Source organism: Schistosoma haematobium, chromosome 7 (assembly GCF_000699445.3).
Source record: "Schistosoma haematobium chromosome 7, whole genome shotgun sequence".
NCBI lineage: Eukaryota > Metazoa > Platyhelminthes > Trematoda > Strigeidida > Schistosomatidae > Schistosoma > Schistosoma haematobium.
Window position 1 is genome coordinate 15,596,738 of NC_067202.1, and position 20,901 is coordinate 15,617,638.

At 36.8% G+C, this 20,901-nt stretch overlaps 1 protein-coding gene across 2 annotated transcripts in view; it reads left to right on the forward strand.

Annotated features, from left to right (window-relative positions):
• Positions 1-7,579: 7,579 nt before the first annotated feature.
• Positions 7,580-20,901, forward strand: part of NSUN5_1 (putative 28S rRNA (cytosine-C(5))-methyltransferase) — a 39,865-nt gene continuing 26,543 nt past the window's right edge. The window contains exons 1-7 of one of the 2 annotated variants that reach the window (XM_012939262.2): positions 7,580-7,639; positions 9,645-9,817; positions 13,156-13,507; positions 16,416-16,539; positions 17,805-17,949; positions 18,632-18,780; positions 19,952-20,381. In XM_012939262.2, coding sequence (XP_012794716.1) covers positions 9,707-9,817; positions 13,156-13,507; positions 16,416-16,539; positions 17,805-17,949; positions 18,632-18,780; positions 19,952-20,381 — 1,311 coding nt within the window. In that variant the 5' untranslated portion in view covers positions 7,580-7,639; positions 9,645-9,706. Of the gene's footprint in view, positions 7,640-9,644; positions 9,818-10,854; positions 13,508-16,415; positions 16,540-17,804; positions 17,950-18,631; positions 18,781-19,951; positions 20,382-20,901 lie in introns of those variants that run through there. The other variant, XM_051218095.1, reaches the window with a different exon arrangement.

Sequence of the window (20,901 nt, forward strand, 5' to 3'; positions counted from 1 at the left end):
ACCCTAACTATCAACTGCAAATATCAATCCTAATTCCTCACATTGGTTTATAACCCTCATTTAACCGTAGTGTGTAGGTGGATATTCTCAAGGTCTTTTTAGCGTCGCTCAAAGGTCGTCCATAAATTATAATCTCAACCTCAGAATCTCTATCACTAAATGCCTTCGAACTTTGACAGAAAGACTCGTTTTATCGTAGGAAGTGCAACATTACTGTGTTTTTAGAAGTGGGGTCGCATACATATAAATAACGTTCCATGACGAGCATAACAAGTTTTCCACGGAAGAGATAGGGAGTAGCGCAGTCTGTTCCCACATCTCCCGTATAATTACGTTAGTCTAATCTTCCTGTTAACAATATGCCGAGTTCACGTGCTGCAATGGTATTAGGAAAGTGATCATAAAAGATATAAGTTGGCCGTTCAGTTTTGTGAAGTATTTGTGGTATCTGGGCAGGTTGAATATTAGTTCATTCCTTCTTTTCCAATGACGAGAGGCTACGTCAGAGGTCTCGCATATTTTAAATTTAGTGAATTCTCATAGTCTGACAAATCCGGCAGATACAAAGATTGAAAAAACAGGGTTCTGTCGGTCGTAAGTAGAAAAAAGGAAAGAGGCAATCTAGTACGGTTATTTAAGAGACCTAGAATAGTGTAACCACAGTTCGCTTGCAATCTTGACCCTGGTGCAGAACATTAGCCTTACAAGTGGTTTTCAACACAGGGCATGGATAGAACAGCAAGACTTTTGTTAACCTTTTTACTGAAACTAAAGAACAGAAAGTGAGTTTAAAAGTATTTATTTACCACATGGAAGTTGTGACAGAAGGTAATCTCATTGGGTGGACACGAGCAAACGAACACTTTAGTAGGACCACTTGCTTGTTTTACCTTCTAAAAACCTTGCCTAAAATTTCCTCCTTACATCGCTTAATGTTTGAAATGTCACTCAGTGCTCTATTTTTCACCCAAATAAGCACCAGACTGTCTACTTTTTACTTGATCGGCTAATCAGTACTAAGCAGTTATGACAAGTTTTCTCAGCTCTTAAGTCCCAGGTGCACGAGATATCATTCAAAAGCTACTGTTTACTGGTTGCTAATTATAATAAATTCAAATCCTTGGAAATATTGGGACAAGAACACTTCAGTAACGGCTTACTAATAAAAATGATTTAAAGTGAAACGAATACCATCACCTGTTTTTGAGAACCGGAAGAACTAAGTAAAATACCACGACATAATCCGAGTATAATACAAGCAAGTGAGTTATCAAAACACATGCTATACCACATGGGTCAAGCCTGAAAACCATAACCCCTCATAACTTTCGGTCCGGGCGCTTTGACAAACTTTACTCTTCGAGGTTCAATATCTCTATCTTCAGTCTTCAGTAATAAATGTAGGTACAGGAGGTCTATCGACCTATATTAACCCCTGCAGTTTGTAAAACTGTGAAGGTCCAATATTGTTTTGAATATGTCAACAGAAGGTGTTCATATTACATGTTCTGGAAGAGAATTCCAGTAATTCACTACTCAGTGCGAGGAAAGAAACTTCAGACGTAAATGACTTGATCTCGACTTTTGAACTGTCTTCGAATGTTCTCCCACATTACCAGTCCTAGACGGAAGGAAAAGATAAGACATATTATTACCTAGGTCATCGTTCAGGATACGATAAACCAATATTAGATCACACCGTAATCTGAGGTAAGATAGTTGGAATAGGTTGCGACGTCGCAGACTGCTTTCATAAGATAGACCAGAGAGACCTTTGACTATTTTAGTCCTTTATCGTTGAACTCGTTTTAGAATACCTGCCTCATACCTGAAACAAGGACTTACTGCTTGAATCCCATATTCCAAATGCGGTCGCACGAAGTGCAGGTATAATAATGCAGAGATTACTCCGTCAAAATACTAAAGCTACGTACGAATTTCCCATAATACCCTATAGCTTTTTGCAGGAGCGACCTCACAATTACTCGTAGTTTTGAGGTCATTGTTTATAATGACTCCTAAATCCTTAGTTTCTTAATCTGAGTAACGCGAATCCACATATTGTGTGGTATTACGACTCGTCACAGTTGTTTAATTGCATCACCACACTGTTGTTAATATTTACTTCTACCGACCATCCGTCTATCCATGCCACTAATGAGTTGAGATCATCCTGTAATACTATTCTATCTGATATATTTTGTATAGGTCTCCAAATCTTTGTATCATTGGCTACACCAATATCCAGAATCTTTCTTAATAGCTTGCGCAAACCTTTTGATTTCTCGGAGTTCATATCTCGGTTTTAAAGTATTAATCAATGCCTTCGGAAGTATTAGGCGAGGGACAGATAAACACTTAGCTACCCTACTCCTATTGGATTCTAGTCTTTTGCGTCTTGGTATGTCATGAGCACAGACGAATACATTTATTCAATAGCAGTAGAGTTTCCGAAACCAAATGTTACCACATTATCTGAAGGTTATCTGGTTTGTGTGGGATTAAAAATACCTCAAAATAAATAGTTTCTTAAAGGACTCGACATTATTCCCGAATGTTGATTTAATAGATGTTTAACGGCTGCATTGGATATGTGACAGATTGGATCACTAGGTGGATGTAGTTCTGACATGCCTAAGCTAGCTAAAGGATCTTAATTAAGCAACCGCATCAAATCAAGTTTCAAAGGTACCGGGACATATATTTCCTACCCTTATTCATAAACTTCTTTTCATCCTAACACTGCGGTTTCATAAAAGGTCACTCTTGTATGACAAACCTGCTGTCTGTGGTGGGCAGACAGACAACCATCCTTGATCGCAAGGGGAAGGTTGACATCATATACCTTGGATTTTCAAAAGCTTATGATAGGGCCAACCATATATTTCTAATCAGTAAACTCAATGATTAGGTATCAAATCACCTTTACTTGATTGGCTCACTTCATGTCTAGAAAATCGGCATTTTAAAGTTACGGTTAACTTCAATTTCTCTCAGGCTATGGAATGTCCTAGTGGGGTCCCCCAAGGTTCAGTACCAGGACCAGTTCTCCTCTTGATTTACGTAGACGATCTTCCACAGCAAGTATCGTCAGATTTATTACTTTTTTCTGATGACTTAAAACTCTGGAGAGAGATATGCAACCAAGAGGATACACTGGCACTTCAGAAGGATTCGACTCGACTTCAAAGTTGGCAGATGACGACTGACTTATATTTAACATTTCAAGGTGTAGAGCAGCCCATCTGGGACATGCTGCAGACTACAGTTACAACTTGGGCAACTCCCCTCTAAAGGTATCTCAAAGTTGAAAATGATCTAGGAGTGTTGATACCCTATGATTCGAAGTCTAATGCTGTGACAAAAATACCTTCCGAGCAAACCTTGCACTGGCAACATTGAGGCGCGTTTTCGGACAGTTCGATGGAAGAACTTTCCACATAATACTCAAAACAGTTTAATTTGTTCACATTTAGAGTACAGAAACATAGTATTTCCTCTCTCACTCCAAAAGGATAAAAACACTCTGGAGTGTATCCAACGGCAAGTCACAAAATCAGTTCATGGACTCAAATTTAAGCGTATTACAGGTGACCTTATGACTTACAGCATCCTTAACACCTCTGGGGATCCCCTTATAAACCTACGTAAGCTTAGTCCAAACTCAAATCTAAAGAGAAACACTAAGAAACTGGAGACACAACACATCAGAACGGACTTTAGATACATCTACTCCTTAAGAGTTGTCCAATGCCGGAATTCGCTGCCGGCTGAGCTATTGCAAGCGACTTCCCAAGAGTGGTTTAACAGAAAACTTGACATATTTTTAAGGACTAAGGACAGTATCCTGTTATGGTTTACCAAATTTGTTCTCCTTTCCCTATTTTATCGTTAGTACACCTAGGTTCCATCCTGAAGTTATTGACGATTCACTGCTGCTAGATACGAAAACCCTTCAAGCGAAAGCTTCCTCTGTTCCGCCTAGACTAATATGAACTATTCCCACCCTGTTTAGAAGCCATATGTTACGATACTTCTCTATACGAATCAAATATCACTCTTCGCGTATTCATCACCGAATTCATCCCTATTTCCCCTAGGGTTAATTTCCAGAAGATATTTGCTTATGAACATTGCCTGACTCTACCATATAAAAACCATCTTTGTTAGTTAGCTCGACGTCGTAGTGTCTAATATTAATATATGCTCACGTAATTAACCCTAATTTTAACAGACCTGGGTAGCTCAAACGAAATGTGACAATGAATCAGTTTTGCCTTCATAATAACTCCGTTGTTTTAAAAAGAACCTGTAAACTTCAGCAAGCACGCATCTTATTTGTATAACTGTATTTCTACGCCTATGTTCTTTGTTCATACTTGTGTGTGTTGGTTTGTCACTCATCATTTCACACAATGCGTCTCTTCGCCACACTACCCGTTATATCTTTGGAGCCCTTGTTCTGTCAACATTATCATTTAACACAGTCTTAGTCAGAAAAACAGGTCCATATCATATGGTCCAGTATATTAAAGAACATCCTATAAGCTTATTCCCTGATTCACCGTTTATGTATAAATAATAGGGATTATGATGTTTTTTGAATCTCTTATTTTTACATATTCCTTATCCTATAATCATTAAGCACAATCCAAGGCCAATTCAGATTAGGAAGCCGGATCTCCTCACCTTTACAACTCAAGCCATTATGGTTGGATAGTATGGTAGCAAAGTACTACTGTGTATAGCCTGACTATTACAGTCATGGTGTGATCAATTTGCATGCTCATTTTCTTGCAGTCACAAACGCATTACCTGACCGCACTTACTTTAAATCTAGAATGTTTAAAAGAGAAGTGCATGAACTTTACGAAACGCCCAAGAAGTATCTTTAAAAAGTGAGATTTAACCGATCTACAGGAGTTGGTAAGACTATTTTACGGTGTTAAGCTGGGACATGGTTCTTGAAAAGAAATGTCGAGGCTAAGGGGAGTCATAAATAAACGTGAATTTCGCGAAGAGATTTTGTGATGATTAGGAGTATTTGAATTATAGTATGAACTAAGAATCCCAGAAATAACGTAATTGGATCAAAAAGTACTAGATAACCACAAACGAATGTACTGCACTTGGAATTCGAAATCAAGCTTTCAACTAGTACAAAGGAATCATTAATTCATTCAAACACCATAGGTTTACAGATCATTTCTTCCGTTCGAGTCCCTGTAACAAGTGGAAACTGTATTCATTCCTTTCAAAACTAGTGTGGTTGGTGATTTGGCAAACCAGATCTTATAAACTACCAAACCGTCCATATTGTTGTCTTCTTCAAGATAATGTGAACCATAATTTGAACCATTTGAATGTCTCTTACGACTTCAAGTGAAAACTGCGGGCTTCTAAATACATCCTCACTTAAATTAAAATCTTCGAAGTCAATGAAAAGTTTACTGAACTATTTCAAGAGGCTCTTCACGCAAGGAATGGTTTGCTCAACAATCTGAAACTGAGAACACTGACTGGTATTGATACCACAGCACTCGCAGCAAATCGTTTTGGAGGTGGAGAATGCCTTGGAGCTTTCCTAACCTCTAACAACTATTGCTACGACGTCAGAAACTACAATATCGGCACACGTCAGCCCTGTTTAGGGCCGGTAGGTGTTGTTCTTTCATACAGTACAGACATGATAACGAATACCCAGTATCTCTTTGATAACTATCGTTCTTCCCAAAAATACTAGCTATTTTAAGCAAAAACCTGTATTCGACTTGTAAACTGTTAATCACAATCACTTTAAATTTTTGGCAAAATCATAATTTGAATACCTCGTGAATCGACATTGTGATTATTACAAGTGTAAATAAAGATATAAACTCATTAGAAGCTCTCACCTCATAAAAGTCATGACCGAATGAACATCTCTCCCAAGAACAATGTTTACCGCAGAACACATGTTTAACAAACTTGTGCCTACGTAAAAGTGTTGATTTAAAACTATTTATTGAGGCGTTCTCTATATCTCCACAGAAATGATAAAGACTATTTACTGCATGAGAATTTCGATGATCATGCAGTGTCATCCTTCGTGGTCACTCAGTAGAGAGTGGTGGTAAATATATACATAAAAAGAATTTTTTTCAAAAGCTCCTGAAATTGATTCTGACATCACTAATTTCATCGAATGCAGTCTGATATGAAGGTACACGGTCAGGGGTCTAAACTATACCTGTTTGTGTACACTGTTCTGCCCAAGTTCTACGACAACCGGTCAAGAAAAGGTTTTCAATGACAGGGCTGCAAAGCCCTGTATATCTGTTAAGTTGATAGCATCTAAACGTTTCACTGTCTGCAAACAATTATCATTCAATGCTCCATTGTTAATACAACCTGCTACTGAGATAAATAAGCTCTTAAACAAGCAATCAAATAGTCCAAAAGTTAAATTTGCATTTGCCAACGGAGTTTATTTCTTGCACTCTGTTTCGGTAGCTCAGTTATGAAGTCTCTGACTTTCTGATCATCCCACCGCATCACATGGAAGTCAGGTTTTTATGTCCCTTTGGAGTTCGTACATTATACATTACAGAATAACAGTTGCACAAGAGCTTTACAAGGCTGTTTGAAGAAGCAAAAATTGTGAGGAGTTGCATTTATTTTTTGACAGTTATTGTAAGGGATTTATAAAAATAATTGGTAATTGACAGAAACGCCACAAAAAGACCAACTTCTGATTTGCAGGTATACCAAGGTAATACCAAAGTTCCAAACTGCTGCTGTATTAGAATAGCCTCATTTCGTTACATGAAAGCTGTAAAATTTGAGTGCTAAGAAGCGGAAGGTGGACAAGAGTTCAAAACGAATAAATAAAGTTGAACGGATAAAAATTGTGGATACATAAATATATAGTATCAACTTGTAAATCGAGATGATAAATGAACTACGCAAGTATCAGTTATTAATAATAAATAAACCAACCCACATCTTGCAGGTAGGTTCAATCAATCTATTAACGTTTATCTTTGTTAGCGCCTGGAGTTGACGGCGGCTTTAGCTGGCAGTTGGTAAACCATAAGTACGGACATGATAGAGAGTATCACGTCAAAATCGGTCTGCGATCTCATCAGCTGGAAGGACTTTGGATATACGAGCAATCTCACTTGAGCGTGTTCAGTGTGTGTGAAGGGCCTTTCTAAGCCCCCTTACGATGAGCCCTTAAAATATCTAAACCTTTCCCCCTTGTCGTATCGTAGGACGCGGGGTGACCTTATACTGGCATCTCGTATTTTTAATTAGGATTTGGGCGTTAATACGTCCTATTTTTTCGATCCTTCCAGCATTTATAATCTCCGAAGTCATAGCAAGAAGGTTCACAAACCACGATCTAATAAACTTAGAGTGGGGTTCCGTTTTTCCCATCGAGTGGTCAATGACTGGAACGCCTTACCAGAACAAGTGGCATCAGCCCATCAGTGAATATTTTCGAGGAGAAGATGGACCCTAACTGGAAGACAAAATTGTCAGGATTAACACAGGTCCACTAACCTACTATCTTTTTACAAATCACTGAAGCTGGAGTTACAGGAGGAGGGTATTTGTCCTCAAGGTCATTCGCACAGGTTGTCCATGTGGTTGTCATGTAAATTCCTTGATTATTTGATGGTTTGATTTTCGTTTGGAGTTTGTGGAATTGTACACCCTATATGCAGATGCAACTAAATCTGCCTGTTGATAACTTTATTTTTTCAAGGAAGGCGCGTTTTCTCATTATTTTCCAAATCTTTTTCCACTTTATTTCCCCTTCGTTCTCCTTCATTACCCCTTTTTTGGTTGATTGGGCTCCTCAAAGTTTCTAGTGGGTCTTCGAAACTTCTCTAGAGATTAAGATGGTAATCAGCTCTCTGTTTCTAATTCATAACGACTTCAGCAAACTGAAGTCGTTATTTCCTTATAAGGAAATCCACTTGCTTATTAAGTGTATCATGAATCAACAGTCCACAACACGTAAAATCCAATAATGTCTGATAGGTAAAACACTGTGAAAGACATGATAGTTTTTTTGACACAAGTGATTTTATTGAAAGACATGCGTGGTTAGTGTCATTAGTATTCCAAGTACATGAGTAGGTCGTTGGTCGCACCATAAAGCTACTGCACTTTGCAGCCACTACCACTAATACCAGCATACGCTGCTCAAACTGGTGAACTTAAATCTATGTTCAAGAATCCGACCCTCTTGATGAGGGTCTAATACTTAATCCTCGTGAATATTACTTGTGTACCGTACATTTTAGGACCATTGCTACTGTTCTGGTCTACCAAAGTGGTCGACTGAATTAGACTTTCGGACAACTAAGATTCTAGCTATTTGGCTGAATACTCACCGTATCCTGTTTTAACCATTCGTAAAATTCAATAATTACCGAAAAAGCTCTTATTCATTTTTATTGACTTCAGCTTCTGAACCTAGCCTGTGGTGCCTCATAAATCTTACTTTATCGAAACCCAGAACAAATTTTGAACCTTCCTAATTCACTACAAAATGGTCAGTTAATATTATCTCATGGAGCTAAGTGTTTTCAAAGGTTTTTAAATAAAATTTCATGCCAAGAAAGGCTGAATAATAATCACTTAGAAGTAAGCTACACGCAGATAACGTTGTTGCATTCGATTATTAATATTCAACAGTCTAAACTATTCTATCAGGCTATTTTAATGAAGATTAAACAAACTTTGTGTGATTAGACTGGCATCATAACTAAATCAGTAGAGAATTGAAAACTACATAATGACCATCTTGTTCTTTAGATTAAGCGTCGTTTCGTTTTTGTGGGAGTATGTACAGAGTATTTAAGGAAGATGTCTTCCTGTTCCTTGTATAAAGCACTACTTTAAGCAATTAACTTGCTTTTCATTCAGAATGCAATAGGGATTGGTGTCATATGTCGGCTGGTTATCCACAGATGTCTGAATTGTAGTGATCGTGCAAAGGTGTGTTTCAATAAGCAGCACTACTTCCTACCGGTGGATACGGAGGATCCACCTAGGGGAGTTGGAAAACCCTCATTCCAAACCAATGGTGCATATCGGCTCCAATATCCTGAAGGAAGAAGTGGCATATGAACCAATTGTTGGTCACTGGCTACCATGGGACTGCATCTCTCAAAGTTGCTCCACTGCCTTGGGCACCCGGGCAGTATCACAGCCTTCACACATCGAATGAGATTTGTGTGGCGCATATGTATTTGGTGCCTCCTTGTACCAATATCAATGTGCTAAAATAAATAAAATAATGTGGATTAGACCTTTGGGTCGAAGGCTCGGGGTGCGGCCCCCTAGGAAAACTACCTTTTTCGGTTTGGGCACCCAGGCAGTATCACAGCCCTCACACAAATTGAATGGTTTATGTGATGCATATCTATTTGGTGCCTCCTTGTACCAATGTTTATGTGTTTAAATAAATAAATGATTTTAATTATGTCTTTTAGACATAAATTCTTTCGTAGAGATTCAATACAAATAGTCGTTTGTGACGATTAGATTCTAGTGAAATTTATGATGCTTTTATATCTAATTTTTACTTTACAACTTGTTTTGTATTTCGCTTAATATTTTGTTTCCAAATCTTTTTTAAAATAAACTAGTTCGCTACTTTCAGGCGTTTATGTCGCACTAGCTGTCAGTTCAGTTCATTTCAATTCGTAGCATGAAAAACGACCTGAGTATTTTTTACACGGAGGCTGCTTATTTAGTTTGTGTAGTCAAAGGACAAGTTTGTCGATTGAAAACTGGTTTGTATACTAACAAATTTACAAGCGTAAGTCTTCAAACAGCCTACAGTTTCCTGTTTTCCCCTTCTTCCCCGACGAATTTCAGATAATCTTTTTACGCATGTTTTACTCATACAATATTATCAGTTGAAGTACTCTAGTTACACAGTAAATTCTGTCTTTTTGGAAGTGTAATATTGATAAGAAACGCTTAACTACGAATTAGAGTCACAAAAGTCAGTCGGTCAGTTACAACGTAGAAACAGGCACATATATGCATCGGTCAAAGTTGCTACATCTCCTTAGCACAACGAGATGAACACCAAATTCATAAAAGTAGTTACTTTAATGGTAGTAATATATAGAAGAATGATTGTTTATAAGCATATGATACAGGGAAGAAGAATTTATTTATAGAAAGATATATATATATATATATATATATATTGTTAGCGGGACATGACCGGATTAAAGCATGCTCGATTCACGATTGCTTTGGTGCACGCTGATTGGCTAATTCTTACCCAATCAGCACTAGTCGATAGTTGGAGAATATTCTAGAATCTTCTCATGTAAAAACTATAAATATACTGACGTTTTCTCTATTGTGCTTCTGACTTGCTATTTGGAATATAATCTCTTTCCTGTTCAACCGTGTTCTGATTTGGGGACTTGTCGAGTGAATCGGTGTCCGAGAATACTAAGCAATAGGAATAGCTGGGTCATAACTGTAAGAAAACAGAGTTATAACAATAACCGTAAGAAGAAAGAGATTATAACAGTAAAGGAGACGGTCTCCACGCGCCAACCGGGCTGTCAGATGGACACCATTCACAGGCGCTATCCCGCTACCGCACCACGCGGGGACCTTTGCCTGCTGGGTTTCCCCTGGGCCGGTCCGCCCCTCCTTAGACGACCTGGACAACCCACCCTCCGACAGGTCATCCATATCGGCGCCGTGCTTAGCGTGGACGCCCGATCAACATGAGCACCCATATGCCAGAACTCCTGGTCCCACGAAATCCCGCATATATAACATATATATATATATATATATATATATATATATATATATATATATATATATATATAGATAGATAGATAGATAGATAGATAGATAGATAGATAGTAATTTTAATCCCACGGTTTAAAAGAAGACAAAGAGTGCACACACCGACGCCATTGTGATTGATTCTGAGCCATGTCACCCAGAGTCTTCAACCATTGGTTACGATAGTCACGCAGACCCCAACCAAGTAGTCTGCATGTACCAATATGGCTCAAACCAGAAGTTAGTGACTTTGTGGACTGATGTCACGTTTTGGTTTGACCATCCCTAACTTTTTTCCAACCATCGCCAACACTAATCATCAGTTTTACAAGAATCTCATCCGTCTAACACTGAAATAAGATTACTTTACAATCAAACGATGTGTTAAATACAAGAAAATGTGTACTAAACTTGCCACTAAATAACGGACTATTACGTTTGTCGGTCCACTGTGTACTTCGAATTCATTCTATCGTCTAACTGGGTATCAACAACTGTATGTAATGTGTTCTTGAAATTTTTCTTTTAAATGTAATGTATAAAGAGAAATGCCAGGCCCAACTTGTCGTATTAGTAATCATAATCTCTTTATGTATACTGAGATTTATCACCTTTAATACATAAGGTGACTGATATCTTCAGCTTTCCACTTTTCCATAGACAAGCAAAACTAATTACACCAACCTTTCACTGTCACTTTGCATTTATAACTATGACATTTATACCATAGGATTTTACAGTATTCAGGTCACTCTTCGGTATCACATTTATGCTTCATCAAAAAAATTTCAACTTTACCAAAGAAGGCTTCATCTTAGTATGGTCAATACATACACAGTCGAAAACTTATTTAAACTTCACATACCAGAGTTCACTGAGTGCCAAGTGACAAATTATCGAGTGCCTTGTGGTTGTACATATCTAACACCTTCTTACTATTAGCATATACTCTCACCACAAACGAGTTAAGTGTTTAACTTTTAATCTCGCAATAGCCTTTCACCAATAAGTCCAAATAGATATCACTGCTAACTACTATCTTGTGATTGAAGTGAATGTTGTCGTATACTAATTGTTGTAGTATACTGAGATGAGAACTTTAAATTCCTTCACAAAAGTTAATCGATCTAGTTTGCTGATCATATTAGTTATTGAAATAAGGCATTCTGATCTGCAAAGTCAAATGGAATCTTATAATTAGATAATATGAACAAAGTGAAAAATTTTCCAAAACATGCTTTGATGTTTCTTGAAAGTCCACCTGGGTTTAGTGCTTTACCTTGATGCAATTCAATAACAGGATTTTCAATTTTTGTAAATGTTATTTGGCTTATACTGATAACCTCTAAATCTTTGAACTAACAGTAGACATGTGAATCATCATTTCTAATTACTTTTTACTTCTCAAATTCACACATTTTGCAAATGATCCTATATAATCAGTGATGATTGTAATTCCTATTAAATATGTAAATCATTTGCCAAGCGCTGGTACATGTACTTAATTTTAATCGATTTTGTTTGCATGTTAGGATTAGTGATAGTACTTGACTGCTAAACGAAAGTAGTTAGAGCGGAGTCATTTTATATGTGTATAAAGGTTACCTATTATCATGTTAAGTTTTTAAACTATAATGATGTCGGTAATCTTTTACATTAGGCAGGTATCACAGATTCAGTGTGGCTAAAGTCCTTTAAAATTTTGTGTTTATTTATTTATTTAAACACATAACCATTGGTACAAGGAAGCACCGAATAGATATGCATCACATAAATCATTCGATTTGTGTGAGGGCTGGGATATTGCCAGGGTGCCCAAACCAAAACAGGTAGTGTTCTTAGGGGGCCACAGCTCAAGCCTTCGACCTAAAGGTCTAATCCACAAGACAGTGGAGCAACTTTGAGAGATGCAGTCCCATGGTAGCCAGTGACCAACAATTGGTTCATATGCCACTTCTTCCTTCAGGATATTGGAGCCGATATGCACCATTGGTTTGGAATGAGGGTTTTCTAACTTCCCTAGGTGAACTCTCCGTGTCCATCAACCCGGTTAAAGCGCCTGATTTTCGCTTTTCGTCCTCTCAACTTCGTAAACAGCAGCCGTGGTGCGATAATGGAGTGAGTGGGACTTTCCTATCAGTGGCCATGTGATGAGAGCATTTGGTAAAGGAGAGCGGACTCTTCCTACTCTCGGCGATACCAGGGCATTTGGGGACAAAAAAAGTTGTCACATAGTTTCACTGAATATTGTCTACCTGTTTTTTGTGAAGACATCATTATAAATTTATCTCCTATTTTTATTCATATTAATAAGCTACTTTTGCACATTTCTAGAATTTACGAAAAATTTATGCATTAGCATCAAAAACTCTTAGTTCCTATGGGATATTACTTCAAACTCTTAAAAAAGCCAATCTTCAACCAACAACTAAAATTATTCATTTATCTTCAAAAAACAATCCTAACAATAATAATGATGATAATGATTTACATGCTTGTGCTCATTGTTATTTGATTGTTTTAATTCATGATTTATTAAAAGAAAAGAAAATATCTCATCATTTTCTACTTTCACAAATTCATGAATTAACTAAAGATTCTTTAGCTGTAAAAAAACTTCGTCATGCTTATCAATCAGTTGATAAATCATTCAAATCACAAACTGAAAATCAAAGACAAAATAAGGGTTTGTCATCAATATTTACTCTTTTTTTAACATTGAACTTCATTTGTAGTCAACTATGTATTCAATGTTGTTTTTTAGATACTGTCAATCTGAATTGTTAACATTCAATCAATTAATGATGAGTTTTAATTTCGTTTGACTAATTACAGTTTAGATAGTTGTGCATTACCATTCAGTCAGTCAGTCAGTCAGTAACAACGTAGAATCTCGTACGTACGTATATCAGTTCAAGTTGCTATACCACAATTAGCACAGAGATGCAGTGGTTGATTCAAATCCCGTAGTGCTAGAGATAGTAAAACTATAAGCAGTAATCGGAAATATTAGGGCTTGAAGATGTTGTTTAAAGAGTATAATCCAGTGAAATAAATTTGGAAAGAGGAAAAAAGGGGCATGAAGAATTCAGAAGATTAGAATTTGGGAAAACACAAAGAGTGGATGCACTTGCGCCATTGCAAACGATTTTGAGCCATGCCATTCAGGGTCTCTAACAATCGGTTGCTATCATCTCGTGGAACCCAACCAGGCAGTCTACACCTACCAACATGGCTCAGTCCACTTGTCAGTGACTTCATGGACTTGTGCCATGTTTTGGCCTGGCCGCCCTTAGCTTTCTTCCAATCTACTCCTATACCACTGAACATAGCACGTCGAGGCAGTCGGTGGTTGGGCATACGTAACACGTGCCCATGCATTACCATTAGCATACTTCAAACGAAAAATCTTTATATTCAATGCTCAAGTAAAAGCTTTGGTTGCTTTGTTATTGCCTCTTGAAGTTATATCGCATATTAATTTTGTTTAAAAGTTTGACGCCCCTAGGTAAAATAAGTGTTTCGTCCCTCAAGAACTCGATAAATCATTCCGAAGAGAGCATGTACCTGTTAAGTAACCATTTGTTTATACACAAAAGTATTATTAGCTTAGGCAATTGGATAGTATAGAGGTAGCTTTCTGATAGAGTTTCGTTTTCTGAGCTGGTTGGGTTAGTTGTGGAGCTTTCATTGCTTTTTTGAATATCGCCGGTGCAAACTTCTGGTAGAAATGGAGCGAAGTGTCTGGATTTCTCCACATATGACTTACAGCTTGTCCTGTCCAGTGCGATCTTGATTGATTGTTGTTGTCATCGTCCGCTTATTTATTGTGATTGGATCGCCTTTTGATCTGATTCTTGATCCTATATTTGTCCATGGTTTTTCTGATTGGTTGATAAACTGGATCGATTTTGATGTGTTTGTTGATTTCTGATTGACCTAAGGGCTAAGCTTCTAAAAATTCTCTGATGTTTTTAGTGTTTCCTCTATCCAAGAAATTATTGTAATCGAATGTGTGTCCAAAATTGTCCACATATATTCATGTAAGCGAAGATATGTCATGGCGTTCGATCGCTAATTGTTGTTCATTCAGGTGAAGATGAAAGGAGTGTCCACTTTGTTCTATGTAGTGTTTTTCGTAATTGGAACAGTTCATTTTGTAGATGATGTTCTGATTTTCCTTGTTTGCTATTTTATCGTTTGGTTTGCATAAGATTGATTGGAGTGATTTTGCTGGTTTCTATACTACATCTATCCCAAACGGCGTCAATAATCTCACAATTTCTCATGTCTTTTATATATCGTACGATGATCCTTTTGTTGGTTTCTGTATCCGACTTCGTTCCTTCTAATGAGTAGGGTTGGTATTTTTTCGTCGAATTTGTGTGGGTAGCCGTTTTTTAAAGATAATCTTTAGATGTTTTCTTCATTTCTTCGCGTTGTAAATGTGCTGTAGTATGTTTTCATCCATCTAAATAAAGTTTATACGCGGTTGATTTTGTAAGTTCTTGGGTTGTTGCCACTGTAGTTGGGAAGTTAATCTGAGTGGGTTGGCTTCTGATGTACTCGAGTCTTCGGTTTTCCTGTGTCGATTCTGGTGATCAGTACATCCAAGAATGATAGTTCGTTTTTCGAATCCTTTTCCATTGTGAATTTTATGTCATCGAAGACGTTGTTGATCAGATCGTAAATGTTTTCCAGCTTGTCCTTTTTGATGATGACGAATGTGTCATCCACAAAACGAGGCCACATTTTCAGCTTGACCAATCGTAAAATCGAGGCTTGTAGTCCGTGCATCACTGCTTCTACTTCGTTGAAAGTTTGACGTTCAAACCATCCAGTTCTAGAAACAAAGCTCCAGCAAAACTTTGTTGATTTATAACTGTCTGGAAATCGAATACAACATTTTACACTCTATTGACAATAATAGTTTGCATTGATTTGGGATTCGTATGGGTGAAACACCAATGCAATCAATAGAAATATTGGTACTCGAGTTCTGACTTCGGTGTACGTCATAGAGTGTGAATATACATAAAGTACTTCTAGTTTAGGTATAATAAGTGTAGTTCATAGTTAAGTCAGACTAGCATAATACTCTTCTATCTTAGTATAGACCACCACATGTAAAATTAACCATCAGTTCTATTCTAAAGCTTAGTTAAATGACATTGTCGAATATAAATTTTTCTTTACTGAATTGTCTTCATTTTGTTTGGTCAAATTACTGTCATATTTTAAACCACATAAATTAGTTGTCACATCCTGACCTTTACCGGTATGAGCCACACTTTGGGTATGAGGGCTAACAGTACTGCTACTCGGTTGCCCAGAACACAGTAGGTGGAGCGGAGTTCGAACCTCAAACTTACTAGCTTAAAGTTGAACATCTTAACTGTTAAATCACTGCTTTACCGACTTTTATCAGTCAGTGCTGACTAGTTTGAAGATAGAAGTCTTGAAAATGTTCAAATTTTATTTAGTTATTATTTTAATATGTGGTTATATATTCCAACTTTTGATTTGTTTACGCTAAATTAATTGAAATCATTCATGCTAAGTTTGTAATATTCACAATATAATTGTGCTTTCAGGATTACTTCCATGTTATGCTCGTGTCAATTTCTTGAAAACTACACTAGCTGATGTTATTGAAAAGCTTGAAACTTGTGGACTTAAACATGTGGAATATAATCGATCAGAAACTTCTTATCGAAAGTAAACATATTTCTCTCTCTTTATTTTTCTCTTAAACAGTCAGTAAGGAATGTAAATGATTAATTTCTTTTTCATTATTTTCATAGTTATTATTTTAGGTGTTTATTTTCTATTCTGTGAGATGACTATCGTTACTCAGTTGTGGTTTAATCTCTTTAGATATTCAACGTTCTATATCTGTCTTGTATATGGTTATAGGATAAGAGCAGGTTGTTCATTTCATTCTGTATTTAAATTACAGTCATCTTATAAATGATGAAGTGATTATTGAAATTAAGGCGTAATGATCACTCTTGGTTGGTATATGAGCTTCCTGTGTGGATTACCTCGATATAACCTTTGTGACACAAGTTGATATAGATTAGATACATCTAACTAACGAGTCCCTAATAGGACAAAATGCTCGCCTTAGATTCCACTGCTAGTCACATAACGTTCATATTGGGAATGGGATAATCCAAACCATTTCATAGTGAATTAAGCGAGAAAGAAGCTTTATGGACTAAAACCAAATCGAACAATCTGTGTATACTCATCCATACATATATTCCCAGTCACTACTTAATAAATTTGTAATAGTTTTAACTGACTCGGGTTCTCATATGATGATGAAATGATCGTGGAAATACTCTTACGTTAGATCATAAGGGAATCCGAGATGATCTTGTGAATACCAATAATGTGGGATATTACAAGCTCTAATTGCTCAGGAGGGAGCTTAGAAAACCATTTTAAACAAGAAAAACATTTTATCAAGGAATATGACAGACTAAAGAAAATATAGTTTTAAGTCTTGTAGTAAAGCATTAATAATATATGTTCTAAAAACGATACGAACATAGTACTTAAATTAGTGAATAGGTGATAGAGTATTACTCGAAATGGTAGTCTGCTTTTTATTTGCTAAGCATAGAATACACAAATATGTTGGATGTAAAGAATTCGCCTAGGGAAAAATTCCGGGTCCAAACCAATCGTGTAAACAAGCTTCAAAATCCTGAGGAAAAAAAAGGAATATGAACATATTTTTGATCATCTCTTACCCATGGGATGTTGCTCCACTGCTTTGTGAAGTATACCTATGGTTCAGAGCCTTGGAGAGTGAGACTTCCTAAGGAAATTACCTGATTCGCTGTAGCGGTCTGGTTGACATCCCAGTTCATGTACAGATATTATAACGATTACCATTAAAGATAATATCCTCACATGTGAATATTAAGTAAAATTCTCAAGAATTGTTACTATTTCATTGTTTTCCTATTCAGATTTCGTAAAAAAGTTTATAAACTTGATCGTGGTGAATTCATGTTGGATTATCATCTCCCACATCTACTGTTAGTATTTCCCTCTGGTACTGCTTTACATGATTTAGAATTGTACAAATCTAGATCTCTACTTATTCAAGACAAGGTAAAGTTTCATAGATTATTGAACAAATATTTCTTATTATTCTAGGAAGTACTTGAAACAAGAAGTTATAAATAAAAGAAATCAGATTCTGTGATTAGTATTGTTAAGAATGGAATGCAATAGTGAGTGCGGTTAATCTACTAGGTATTATTTGGTTTACAAGATTGCGCGACCAACTTCCATTGTACTGAGGTTGATACCTGTCTCTACCCGACATGGATTAGCTCCAATGGTCACGGCTTCCCATCAGAACTCAGAGAATTTTCTCACAAGACAGGTGTCTACCTCAGTACAATGGAAGATGGTCGGGCAGCTTCGTGGATTGGTTGGAGTTAGACATTAACACAATTGGATGCCGGCTCAGTGGTCCAGTAGGTTAAGCGTTCGCGTGCGAGACTGAAGGCCCTGGGTTCGAGTCCCGCGGGCGGGATTGTGGATGCGCACTGCCACTGAGGAGTCCCACGACAGAACGAAATGACCGTCCAGTGCTTTCCAATGGTGGTCTAACATCGATCGGTTCATGATCTCAATCAAAAATTTGATAATCGCCACAACCCCTAAACTGATAGATGATCATGTTGTATTTGTATTCAAAAATTACTTTTTTTTTACCAAGATGTTACTATTTGTGCTATTCATTTATTATTTTCTGAGTGTGTTATTTGTAACTGTTTCTTTAAAGGCCAGTTGTTTCAGTCCGGAGATTCTCCAACCAGATCCAAATTCAGATGTTTTAGATGCTTGTGCTGCTCCAGGAAATAAAACATTACAATTAGTTTCTATGTTGTCCAATAAATCAACCATTTTCGCCGTAGATCGTGATCCAAACAGGTTAGCTCTCTCTGTTTCTTTTTTCTACGCTATTAAATACTAATAATTGCAATCCATATAAAAGTAGAAGTAGCCTTCGGTTCACTTACTATGGGGGAATTTTAAAGAACTGTTCATTAATTGACTTGAGGACAGCTATTTTGTTTTTGATTTACTATTGCATAACGGCAACATTTCAAATATTAATCAGGGCGATGAACCTTCTGACTGAACGTTCGAATGGGTTTTTTAAGCTCTTTTAATAACTCACGGCTAAATCTACTCGACACACGAGCAAAGGCGCAAAATGTGTAAGGAACGCTTTACTCCAAGGTTAGTTCACGTACAAAAACTCGATTGTATTTATAGCATTTCAGATGGCTTTGGACTTCTGGAAGGTTCTGGAACCCTACTAAACATAATCACAGTATAAGTAATCATCCAGCCAGTGGTGTGACACGTGACTCTTCACTTTCTAAATGTTTCTGTGGAACTTCAATTCAATGTTGATTGAACAAAATGTTTCTCAGAGTTTTCAGGGCCTCTCTGGGCTTTTTTCGAGGAATACTCTGGACATCTCGAACAAGATTCAGTAAGGGGTTGTAGAGACCGTTGAGTTTCATTGAAACCATGAGGTAATCTAAGTTAGATCACCACTTAAAACCTGGAAGCACTGGACGGCGATTTCTTCCCTGGTCTTGACTCCTCAGCAGTACGTATCCGTTACCCTGTACGCACGAATCAAACCTAGGATTTTCCGTCTTGCTCGTGAGTCCTCAAGCTCTAGACCACTGAATCGGCATTAAACGATGTTGATCTCTAGTCTCAATCAATTCACGACATTGCGTGACCATCATTTATTGTCTTCAGTGGGTAACTGCCTCACATTCGACAGAGTATAGATTGCATTTGCTTCATTGATTTCGAAATGTTTTCACAAATGTCATCCTAGTGATTTCCTCACACGAGCATAATTCAGCAAAGATTAATCCTTAGATATCAGCTTCGATTTGTTGGGATAAAATGCTGATCAAACACCATTGGATTTCTTTTCAAGGATCCATATATTTGTCTTTTATCATGTTTATTCAATGTGTACTTTTTTCTTTGTTAACCCTCAGAATCAAATCGTTTTATAAACTTATTAGTAAACAATTCTTAGTATAGATTAAATGTTATAATTTTTCTTTAGATTCCGACGTTTTACTGAAAATCTAATTGTCAATGGAGTAGAACGATTGTCAATAATGGATTGGTCTAATTCTAATAAACAAAATAATAAACATAGAAAATCTGTTCAAAGTTCACAACCATCCGTTGAAGCGTATTGTTCAGATTTCTTATCTATAGATCCATATAATCCAAAATTTTCCAATGTTCAATCAATTCTTCTTGATCCTTCTTGTAGTGGTTCTGGTTTATCAATTCGTCAACCAGATGGTGGTGAACAATATGAAAAATGCACATATAAAGATAGTAATAATTATACAGATGAATATAATGAAGAATATACATCTCGTTTAAAACGATTATCGAATCTTCAAGCTATGTTATTAAAACATGCATTAAAGTTTCCAAATGTTCAACGTGTTGTCTATTCAACTTGTTCAATACACCCTGAAGTAAGAATTCTTCTAATATAATCTAATTAAAACGAAAACAGAGAGCACGGAACAACAAAAAAGTAATTACCAAAATATATGAATCAGGTCTACCTAAATGCGTGTGTTATGTGACAAAGTGATATACTGTTTGTGTTATTCAAATTAGTTAAAGTTGCTAGGGGCGGTGTTGACATATTGACAGCAAGTGGGTGGTTTTACTAAGGGAATTCACTAATAAAGATGGCTAAACATTTAAGGTTCCTAAAATATCACTTGTGGAATGAGATACACTTAAAGGCGCTAGACCATTCAATGCATTTTCAGAAGAACAGTATGCATCGATGCAGCGAACAAATAATGGGAGTGATTTTATCGTGCGGATAGATTGTGGTAGGTTATTCCAGAGTCTAGAAAATTTACAGGTGAAGTAATTCATATAAAGAGATGAATCAGAATGAGTTTGTTTCACTAGTGCCAAGGAATTACGGATGTCATAATGAGAGGTTTCTGCATATTGAATCGCGTGATCGGATGTAAA